Below are 11,196 nucleotides of genomic sequence, written 5' to 3'. Positions count from 1 at the left end.
AATGTGTTTGAGTCAAGTCCGTCTCTGTTAAATGTCCAGAGCTGCTCTGACGCTCTCGCCACTGACGTCACGTCTGATGCTGTGTGTGTGTGACTGTGTGTGTGACTGTGTGTGTGTGTGTGTGTGACTCTGTGTGTGTGACTCTGTGTGTGTGTGTGTGTGTGAGACTGTGTGTGTGTGTGTGTGTGACTGTGTGTGTGTGTGTGTGTGACTCTGTGTGTGTTTACACATAGGCTATAAGATACACTATGTATATATTTGCACATACTGTATAAAGACATTGGTAGAATATGAGACTACTAAACTATATATATATATATATATATATATATATATATATATATATATATATATATATATATATAAGCTGAATAATTGCAGCATAAAGATAAATAACTGAAGATAGGGTTAGAAAGCATGAAGCTGGTGCAGTCAGAAGGACAGTCGGTCTCAAATAGTAAACAGTAAGTGTGCATCAGATACACTGAAGGCAGAAGGTGTGTGACGCACTAGAACAGACCTCACTGGTCCTGCATTTCTTCTTTTGGTTTAATGGTGGTTGGCAAATCTACTGGAAGGAGAATACTGACACCTACTGTATGACACCAGCATTACAGCTGACTTAAAATAAGGATGGCTTATGAGCTGATACCCATAATTAAAACAGTACTTGATCAGCTCAGGACATACCTAGAATAAATCAGTCTTCTACTTGAGCTCTACTTCTGGTTTACATCAGTTCAGCATGCTTTTGAGGATATTGCAGCTCATGCTCTGCAGAAAATTGTGCTTTTCTGTTTTTGTTCATATCTTTTGTCATCACTTAGCTAAGTGTAACTTGATTTCAAGAATGTTTAGATATTTGTACTGGAAAACAAGACTGTCAATATTTCTTTCTTAAATGACAATGGATGTACTTTAAAGGAGTCACTGGATGCCCATTTTCCACAAGTTGACATGATTCTTTAGGGTCTTAAAGAAAAGTCTATAGCATGCTTTGGTTAAAATGTTTCAGTGATAGTGTTAAAACAGCTCTGTTCACTGCGAGCCGTTATGGTGCATGTCCCTTTAAATGTTAATGAGCTCTGCTGACCCCGCCCCTCTCTCCCAAGAGGGCTCAGATGTCTGTAGTGAACGCTGTGATGTGTGTGTGTGTGTGTGTGTGTGTGTGTGTAACTCTGTATAATGACATGGGTATGACACAGGTATTACAAGGAGAGGGTGACTTATGAGGACATAACCCATGTCCCCATTTTTCAAAACACTTATAAATCATACAGAATGAGTTTTTTTGAGAAAGTAAAAATGCACAAAGTTTCCTGTGAGGGTTAGGGTTAGGTGTAGGGCCATAGAATATACAGTTTGTACAGTATAAAAACCATTACACCTATGGGATGAACCCACTTTACACAAAAACAAACGTGTGTGTGTGTGTGTGTGTGCAGGGCTCCTGGGCGGCGGGGCTCTAGGTAAACAGGGCAGGAGCAGCCATCAGTCTCTCAGTATCTCGAGCCTCCTCTGGATCTGTCCGACAGAGAGACGAGACGCTGCTTTAGATTAGATGAGAGCAGAGAAGTGGCCCCTGATCCGCGGCCGGCCCCTGGAGGAGTGTGTGTGTGTCTCACAGTGACGCTCAGCTCGGACCAGAATAACACTTCTCTGTTCTTCAGGATGTAAGCAGAGATCTACAATAACTCTGTTCTGGGGATCTGGACGCTATATTTGGTAACAATAGCTTTTAGCTAAATATTTCTGTTCAGGGTTTGTGCTGGTAATGAATGAGGCCTGTCACTGAGATCCTGTGACGTGAAAGTGATCCGCTCACGAGCACACGGCCGTCCCTGAGAGAACGCTGCTGTTTGGGAACAGATCCAACTGGGTTTCTTCTGATAAAAACACATTTGGGGATTTTAAAATAAGATTTCAAAAGCTTCAATTTGCAGAGGAATTTGGCCAGAAAAGTGATTAATTTGCTCTAATTATTATTACTATAATATCTTGAAATAAGAAACATTTCTATTGTTATATTTCACTGTAAAATAAAAGTATTTAATAATAATAGTAATAATGATGATTTCATTTTACAGTTCAGTTCACAGTTTTTGTAAAATGACAATTGCAATTTAATGAAGGATGGAAAAAAGATTTCATTTTTCTAAATTATTTATTATTATTATTATTATTTCTATTTTTTTATATTTTCTTATTATTAAAGTGGTTCAGCTGTTAACTATATCTTGCATTTAAAGTCATACAGTTTTGAAGAGCATTAGAGATGATTTCTGGGTGAACTGGTCCTTTAATGTATAACAGGAGCGGATCAATGTGCTTTATTTAAGAGATTTATTTAATGTGTGTGTGTGTGTGTGTGTGTGTGTGTGTGCAGTTGATCTGGAGCACATGCGGACAGTGAAGATGGAGAAACATCAGCGATTCTGTCAGGAAAATGGACTCATCAGTCAGTTTGTGTCTGCAAAGACGGGAGACTCTGTGAGTAACACACACAAACACATAAATGTATATATATAAAAATAATAATAAACAGAATATAATTATAAAAAGGTACTTATTACTTTTTATCTAACAATTCTCTGACAGTCTTCACTTTATAATACTTGTGTTAAGTGTGTTTCTGGTCTTATGGTTAGGTTTAGACTTGGCTTGTTCTTGTACAGTTGTGAAATCTCATGATTTTGCCACATTGCACAAATGAATGTGGCTTCTCCTGAGACTGGGTTGGACACTTGAGCTGTTTTCAGTGGTGTTCTGCTGCGTGTCAGTGTTTATTCGGTGTGTTTGCAGGTGTTTCTGTGTTTCCAGAGGCTGGCGGCTGAGATTTTAGGCATAAAGCTGAATAAGGCTGAGATGGAGCAGTCACAGGTGACTATGATCTGTGTTTGTTTCTCTTTACTCCACCTCTGTTCAAACACATTCATACTAAGACTGCGATCAGTTCACATCTCACACTGTCTGTGTGTGCATGTTTGTATTCAGCTATTACACATCTAGAAACATTCTCTTATATCTGTAAATCATCTTCTCTGTCATTTTATCTTTATTTTTTTCTTTATCTAATGCATGTAACCTCATTTTTCTCTTCTGTTTTTCTCAATTTCTCTTTTTCCATTGTGTGTGTGTGTGTGTGTGTGTGTGTGTGTGTATTTGTGAGTGTTTGTAGCGTATTGTCAAAGCGGAGTTGGTGGACTATCCTCAGGATGAGGGACCAATCAGACAAGAGACCAATCAGAGCAAAATCTGCTCTCTCCAATAACAGTCTGAGTGAGTGAGTGAGTGAGTGAGTGAGTGAGTGAGTGAGTGAGTGAGTGAGTGAGTGACAGAGAGTGTGTGTGTGTGTGAGTGAGTGTGTTGGTGAGTGAATGTGTGTGTGTGTGAGAGTGAGTGAATATGTGTGTGTGTGTGTGTGAGTGCGTGCAAGTGCGAGAGTGAGTGAGTGCGAGAGTGAGTGAGTGCGAGAGAGCGAGTGAGAGAGGGAGAGAGCGAGTGCGAGAGGGAGAGAGTGAGCGAGGGAGAGAGTGAGCGAGGGAGAGAGTGAGCGAGGGAGAGAGTGAGTGAGTGAGTCAGTGTGAGAGTCAGTGTGAGAGTCAGTGTGAGAGTGAGTGCGAGAGAGAGTGAGCGAGGGAGAGAGTGAGCGAGGGAGAGAGTGAGCGAGGGAGAGAGTGAGCGAGGGAGAGAGTGCGAGAGGGAGAGAGCGAGTGCGAGAGGGAGAGAGTGAGCGAGGGAGAGAGTGAGCGAGGGAGAGAGTGAGCGAGGGAGAGAGCGAGCGAGGGAGAGAGCGAGTGCGAGAGAGTTAGTGAGCGAGGGAGAGAGTGAGCGAGGGAGAGAGTGAGAGAGGGAGAGAGCGAGTGCGAGAGAGCGAGTGCGAGAGTGAGTAAGTGCGAGAGTGAGTGAGTGAGTGCGAGAGAGTGAGTGAGTGCGAGAGAGTGAGTGAGTACGAGAGTGAGTGAGTGAGTGCGAGAGAGAGAGTGAGTGAGTGCGAGAGAGAGAGAGTGAGTGAGTGCGAGAGAGTGAGTGAGTGAGTGCGAGAGTGAGTGAGTGAGTGCGAGAGAGTGAGTGAGTGCGAGAGAGTGAGTGAGTACGAGAGTGAGTATGGGTCAGAGTGAGTAGGTGAGTGAGTGCGAGAGTGAGTGAGTGAGTGCGAGAGTGAGTATGGGTCAGAGTGAGTAGGTGAGTGAGTGCGAGAGTGAGTGAGTGAGTGCGAGAGTGAGTGAGTGAGTGCGAGAGAGTGAGTGAGTACGAGAGTGAGTATGGGTCAGAGTGAGTAGGTGAGTGAGTGCGAGAGTGAGTGAGTGAGTGCGAGAGTGAGTGAGTGAGTGCGAGAGAGTGAGTGAGTACGAGAGTGAGTATGGGTCAGAGTGAGTAGGTGAGTGAGTGCGAGAGTGAGAGAGTGAGTGAGTACGAGAGTGAGTATGGGTCAGAGTGAGTGAGTGAGTGAGAGAGTGAGTGAGTGCGAGAGTGAGTGAGTGCGAGAGTGAGTGAGTGAGTGCGAGAGAGTGAGTGAGTGAGTGCGAGAGAGTGAGTGAGTGAGAGAGTGAGTGAGTGAGTGCGAGAGAGAGTGAGTGAGTGTGAGTGAGTGCGAGAGTGAGTGAGTGAGTGCGAGAGAGTGAGTGAGTGAGAGAGTGAGTGAGTACGAGAGAGTGAGTGTGTGTGTGTGTGTGTGTGTGTGTGTGAGTGCGTGCAAGTGCGAGAGTGAGTACGAGAGTGAGTGCGAGAGTCAGTGTGAAAGTGAGTGCGATAGAGTGAGTGCGAGAGTGAGTGAGTACGAGAGTGAGTGAGTGAGTCAGTGTGAAAGTGAGTGCGAGAGAGTGAGTGTGAGAGAGTGAGTGAGTGAGTCAGTGTGAAAGTGAGTGCGAGTGAGTGAGTGCGAGAGTGAGTGAGTGCGAGAGTGAGTGAGTCAGTGTGAGAGTGAGTGCGAGAGAGAGTGAGTGCGAGAGAGAGTGAGTGCGAGAGAGAGTGAGTGCGAGAGTGAGTGCGAGAGAGTGAGTGAGTGAGTCAGTGTGAAAGTGAGTGCGAGAGAGTGAGTGCGAGAGAGTGAGTGCGAGAGAGTGAGTGAGTGAGAAAGTGAGTGGGAGAGAGTGAGTGAGAGAGAGAGTGAGTGCGAGAGAGTGAGTGAGTGAGAAAGTGAGTGGGAGAGAGTGAGTGAGTGCGAGAGAGTGAGTGAGTGGGAGAGAGTGAGTGCGAGAGAGTGAGTGAGTGGGAGAGAGTGAGTGGGAGAGAGTGAGTGAGTGGGAGAGAGTGAGTGGGAGAGAGTGAGTGCGAGAGAGTGAGTGAGGGAGAGTGAGTGAGTGCGAGAGAGTGAGTGAGTGGGAGAGAGTGAGTGCGAGAGAGTGAGTGCGAGAGAGTGAGTGAGTGCGAGAGAGTGAGTGAGGGAGAGAGTGAGTGAGGGAGAGAGTGAGTGAGGGAGTAAGAGTGTGTGTGTGTGTGTGAGAGTAAGAGTGTGTGTGTGTGTGTGTGTGAGAGCGAGAGAGAGAGAGTGTGTTCGTTCTTTGTGCTGTGTAGATCAATCAAAAACTCCTAACACTTTATTGTTTAGTGTAGATTTGAAGTGTGTTTGTTGCTCTTTGTGAGTAGCATCAGTCGTGTGGCTCAGTAATCATGATTATTATCATGTATTGTACGATGCACTACCAGTGCTGGGTGGATTACTTACAAATTGTAGTCAGTCCATTACTTTTTACACATTGCATGATGAAAATTGTAGTTATTAATGTAATCTAGGCTACTTATTTAAGGTAATGTATTCTGATTACTTTTTAGATTACTTTTACATTACTTTTTTATCTGACTTATTTTAAACTTTAAAAAGATGAATTAAATGTAACATATTCGCATTGGATAAAAGTGTCTGCTAAATGAATACATGTAAATGTAAATATTGTTCTATAAAAAGCAAAGAGAAAGAATGTACGTATATATATTCGGTGTGTTTTTCTTTTAAATCTACATCATTAAATGCATTACACCAGGGTTTCCCAAACTGAGCTTTGTGTGATGTAATGTAATATACTCTAATTCTGTGTACTTGAGTGTAATACGTAACCCAGATCACATGTAATCAGTCACTGTCCAACATCAAGAGTTTGGAGACACTTCTCTGGTAATTTTAGTTTCTGTATATGATCACCAGAATTATAACTGATTATTACATTTAAAATACTCGTAATCAGACTACAACTACTTTTTATGAATTACATGATTGCATATGGTTTACACAATAGCAATAATTTATTCAGAATTTATTGATTCTCCTTAATTCCTCTATTTCATATATTACATTTTCTTTATTTAATTTTTATGATTTAATTGATTATTAGCTTTTCCTTAAGCTCATAAACCCCCTGCAGCTCCTTCACAAACTCAGTTTGAGGAACCTTGATGTGATGTGATGTAACACACTTCATGTTGTTGATAACGGTTCTTCTTTCTGTTGTGTGTGTTGTGTTTCTGCAGCACGTGGTTAAAGCAGACATCGTGAACTACAGTCAGGAGTCTGTGGCTCGAACCGTCAACCCTCCGCGCAGCTCCATGTGTCTCATACAGTGATCATCGTCTGTCTCGCTCGCGTCCCACAGTGTCTGATGCAGACGGACTCTGAACTCATGGACACACATTCTGCTTCACACTGTCCTCCCTCGTTCATTTGCCAAGTAGACATGCTGTGTTATGTACAGTCTTTAATGTGTGCAAGTACAAGAGCTTCACCTAGTAAGCCTCTGCTCGAGACAGACGGATGACGGATCATTACAGAGAGGAGCGGTGCGTGGAAATGCTGCTGGAGTTCATTTAGCTGAGAACGAGCCGAGATCTCACATCTGCGGAAGAATTCGCTCACAGTGTGTGTGTGTGTGTGTGTGTGTGTTAGGAGAGAAAGTACACGATCAGTCTAATGTTCTTGAACAGTTAGATTTTTTTTTTTAAGAATACTCTTCTGCTCACCAAGGCTGCATTTATTTGATCCAAAGTACAACAAAAGCAGTAATATGTTTTAATATTATTCTAATGTAAATCATCTGTTTTCTGTGTGAATCTGTGTTAAAATGTAATTTATTTCTGTGATGCTCCGCTGTATTTTCAGCATCATTCCTCCAGTCTTCAGTGTCACATGATCTTCAGAAATCATGATAATATGATGATTTACTGCTCGAGAAACATTTCTGATTATTATTCATAGAAATAATTAAAACAGTTGAGTACATTTTTATTCAGGATCCAAAGATCAGCATTTATCTGAAATAAATAGCTTTTGTAACATTATACTCTTACACCGTTACAAATTACAGAAATGTATACTTTTATTTAGCAAGGATGCTTTAAATGAATCAAAATAATGATAAAGACGTTAATAACGTTACAAAAGATTTCTATTTTAGAGGAATGCTGTTCTTGAGAAGCTCTGAACTTTCTTTTCATCATAAAAAACCTGAAAAAAATCTACTCTGCTGTTTTCAAAATCTTCATGTTTCTTGAGCAGTAAATCATCATATTTTCATGATTTCTGAAGATCATGTGACACTGAAGACTGGAGGAATGATGCTGAAAATACAGCGGAGCATCACAGAAATACATTTCACTTTAACACAGATTCACACAGAAAACGGATGCTTTACATTAGTACAAATAATAAAAAATATTACAGCTTTTGCTGTACTTTGGATAAAAATAACTGCATGCTTGGTGAGCAGATTGAAATCTTAAAAAAATACACACAAAAAAACTGTTCAAAAACTTTTTATAGAAAAAAATATCAATTTTATAGAAATAATGACTTGTTTTACACAGTATTTCCCCCTTTTTATGCTTAAAATTATATTGGGCAAATCCGGAGGGAGTATCTTGACTGCATGTTCATGACTGATATTAGACGTTTATGAGCATCATATTGGACCAGTGATCTGCAGTAAAGCAGGAGTCACACAGAGACGTCTTGTGTAGAGTGTTTGCAGACGGCCTGTTAACTCTATTTGAGTGATTTGTTGGTTTGTGTGAGCGTGAGCGTTTTCATTTCCACAGGATCCTCTACTTAGAGAAGTTTCATTGTATGACCTCTGAATATTTGCTGTATTTGTTAGCTCAGGTCTGTCCAGGTGTTGTAGAGCGCTGTAGTTTAGGAATAAATGTCACGACACACGTTGACTTGGATGTCTGTTTTTTTCTCTCTCTTCGCTCTCCATCTTCATTCCTCTGGAAAAGTAAAATATGTCTTTTCCAAATCCCACGGTCAGAAGATGTATTAATGCGGAGGAGGATGTAGACATGTGGTCAGGAATATTGTCCAATATTAATATCATTCAAACGTCTGCCTGTAATTTACTGAAACGTGATGCCAGTGAGTAATTGTGCTTGAAATAGTCTCCTCTTGACAGCACTTACACACGAGCTGCTCAGAACGAGTCCAGCGCTCATCACTTCATCTGATGGAGAACTAACACACGCTCCAAACTTCAGTGTCCAGTCGGGGATCATTCCTCTTGACCTTCGCTAAGACAGAGAGAAACACTAATATGCTTTTCACCCTACAAGGATAATAAATTGTTATAATAGTTTACAGTAACTATCATTAATACATCTTTATAGTATTTTTACACTGGATAAAGGTGCGTTTACGCCAAGAACGATTTTAGGATTTTAGGGAACGTATTAGGGTTTATTAGAAGCGTACTGCACTTTTATCTTCTGTCACTTTAAGTGCTGGAACTCTTCTGATTGGCTGTCAGTGTTTTTATCGTTAATCAGCTGAAAAATAAGCATTTTTAATTATTTAAATTTCATTATGTTAAATCTAGAACGTTTTTTTAACTATATAGTTATCATCTTTGGTGTGAACGTGTTCTAGAGAAAAAAAAACCCACCATGAAACCGTAAACCATAGCATCAACACTGGCACCCGATAACACTATTTATAAAAAGAGCGCTGTCGCTTTAAATACTCGCGCTGTTTAAAGCAGGATGGATTCTGATTGGCTGTCAGTGTTTCTGATCTTCATCTTCTGAAAAAACAAACAAACAAAAACAACAGAATTAGAACGACGATTATTAAAACTACATAATGTAACATAGTTATTGTCTGTAGCTGACGTTAAGTCCAGTGTGAACTCGTTTCCATGACTACACCGGAAGTTGTTCATGCGCAACCCCATATGACGATAAAGTTGTTTGGTAATGCAATTATAATGTGTTTTGTTTACTGTAATCCTGAGTAATAGTGTGATTTAAAACAGTTTGTTACATTGCTCTTGCTAAAATTATGAAGAAGAGAAAAGTTGGTTATTGCTAGTCACATGTTTAAGCCGGAAGTATTGAGAGTAGCGCGAGAGAGGAGAGAGAGTCGCGGGTGAGAACAGCGAACTTTAAGCTCCCGTCTATTATTCTACAGCTGGTCTACCAGGCGAACACGGTAATAATTATTGAGCTATCTCAATAACTTATTAAACACTGTTAAATCTTGTTTCCAAAAAATGTGAAACATTGTATTGTTCTGCATAAGAAATAAGAGTATATGAATGTTGCTCTGGGTGCTTTGTGCTTGAAACTGTTTTGTTTATCTTCTAGTTTTCACGGTGTTTCATGATACTTCAGAGAAGAATAAATGTGAATGTGAACATCAGTAAGAAGCGTGGACTCATTTATGACCAGTGTAGTTATATTGTCATCCTTGGACTTTTAAGGTGTTTGATTTACAAACAGATCAATATACCTTGTAATATTTTAATCTACATTTTATATCTGTTTTAGTCTCATTTATTTATGTGAATTATTGTTGTTGTGCAGTGCTGACAGCGGTCGCTAATGAATAAATTAAGATTTGTGTGCGCGCACGCGAGTGTCCGGTTCCCGCGCTTCCGCTCGGGGCGCGAGTTGTCATTTGGCGCGGCCGCTGTTTGTTCAGGTGTTTTAGGAAAGAAAACAACGGTAAGACGCGTCCAGCTCAAACACCCACCACACTCCCGCCTACTCGAAGAAGACGCGAGGAAAGAATAATATATGACGGAAAATACTGCGAGGAAAAGGGCTGAAGGTTTGACTGATGAGCTGCAACCCGCCGGGGAGCTCGAGTGTGTTTCCCGCGCGCGGGCTTTGAGTGATGGCGCGAATAATTTGTCGTTAACACTGAAGAGAGATTTTAAGGGAGCATCTCGAAATAACATTAACAGAGGTACGAAACATCCCAACGCAAAGTGTGATTTAACACAGGTAAGAAGAACACATTTAACAGCTTTGTGTCATAAAAACCTTTGGTTGTCACTTTTTCTTAATAGGAAAAGGGCGTTTTTTAAACGTTAGCATAACATCTAGTTTAAAAGATGTTACCTGAAGGATGTTTATTTTTTTAAATATCACAAGAACTTCAAGGTATATTTCACTCAGAAATTCAAATTGTCATTTATTAAAAGGGTTAGTTCACCCAGATAGCAAATTTATGTAATTAATAACTTACCCTTGTGTTGTTTCAAACCCGTGAGACCTCCGTTCATCTTCTGAACACAGTTTAAGATATTTTAGATTTAGTCCGGGAGCTCTCAGTCCCTCCATTGAAGCTGTGTGTACGGTCTACTGTCCATGTCCAGAAAGGGAAGAAAAACATCATCAAAGTAGTCCATGTGACATCAGAGGGTCAGTTAGAATTTGTTGAAGCATCGAAAATACATTTTGGTCCAAAAATAGCAAAAACGACAACTTTATTCAGCATTGTCTTCTCTTCCGTGTCTGTTGTGTGAGAGAGTTCAAAACAAAGCAGTTTGTGATATCCTGTTCACGAACGAATCATTCGATGTAACCGGATCTTCTTGAACCAGTTCACAGAATCGAACTGAATCATTTTAAACGGTTCGCATCTCTAATACGCATTAATCCACAAATGACTTAAACTGTTAACTTGTTTAATGTGGCTGACACTCCCTCTGAGTTAAAACAAACCAATATCCCGGAGTAATTCATTTACTCAAACAGTACACTGACTGAACTGCTGTGAAGAGAGAACTGAAGATGAACCGAGCAGAGCAGATAAGAAGAACCGAGGAGCTGATGATACTGCGCATGTGTGATTCAGTGTGAAGCAGACCGACACACAGAGCATCTGAAAACCGATGCAACCGGTTCTTGACTCGTGAACGAGTCAGTCTATTGTTTGTTATCTGGCTCTGCTCGGTTCATCTTCAGTTCTCTCTTCACAGCAGTTCA

The 11,196-nt window shown here is 40.9% G+C and overlaps 1 protein-coding gene across 2 annotated transcripts in view; it reads left to right on the top strand.

Moving 5' to 3' along the window:
• The window catches only part of rab28 (RAB28, member RAS oncogene family), a 20,468-nt gene extending 13,484 nt beyond the window's left edge, over window positions 1-6,984 (top strand). Inside the window, exons 5-8 of one of the 2 annotated variants that reach the window (XM_059515361.1) lie at window positions 2,387-2,490; window positions 2,803-2,880; window positions 3,179-3,279; window positions 6,469-6,584. In XM_059515361.1, coding sequence (XP_059371344.1) covers window positions 2,387-2,490; window positions 2,803-2,880; window positions 3,179-3,271 — 275 coding nt within the window. In that variant the 3' untranslated portion in view covers window positions 3,272-3,279; window positions 6,469-6,584. Of the gene's footprint in view, window positions 1-2,386; window positions 2,491-2,802; window positions 2,881-3,178; window positions 3,280-6,468 lie in introns of both variants that reach the window. The other variant, XM_059515360.1, reaches the window with a different exon arrangement.
• Window positions 6,985-11,196: the final 4,212 nt, after the last annotated feature.

Source organism: Carassius carassius, chromosome 29 (assembly GCF_963082965.1).
Source record: "Carassius carassius chromosome 29, fCarCar2.1, whole genome shotgun sequence".
Classification (NCBI taxonomy): Eukaryota; Metazoa; Chordata; class Actinopteri; order Cypriniformes; family Cyprinidae; genus Carassius; species Carassius carassius.
Note: the sequence above shows the minus strand (reverse complement) of the source record. Positions and strands in the feature narration are given on the sequence as shown.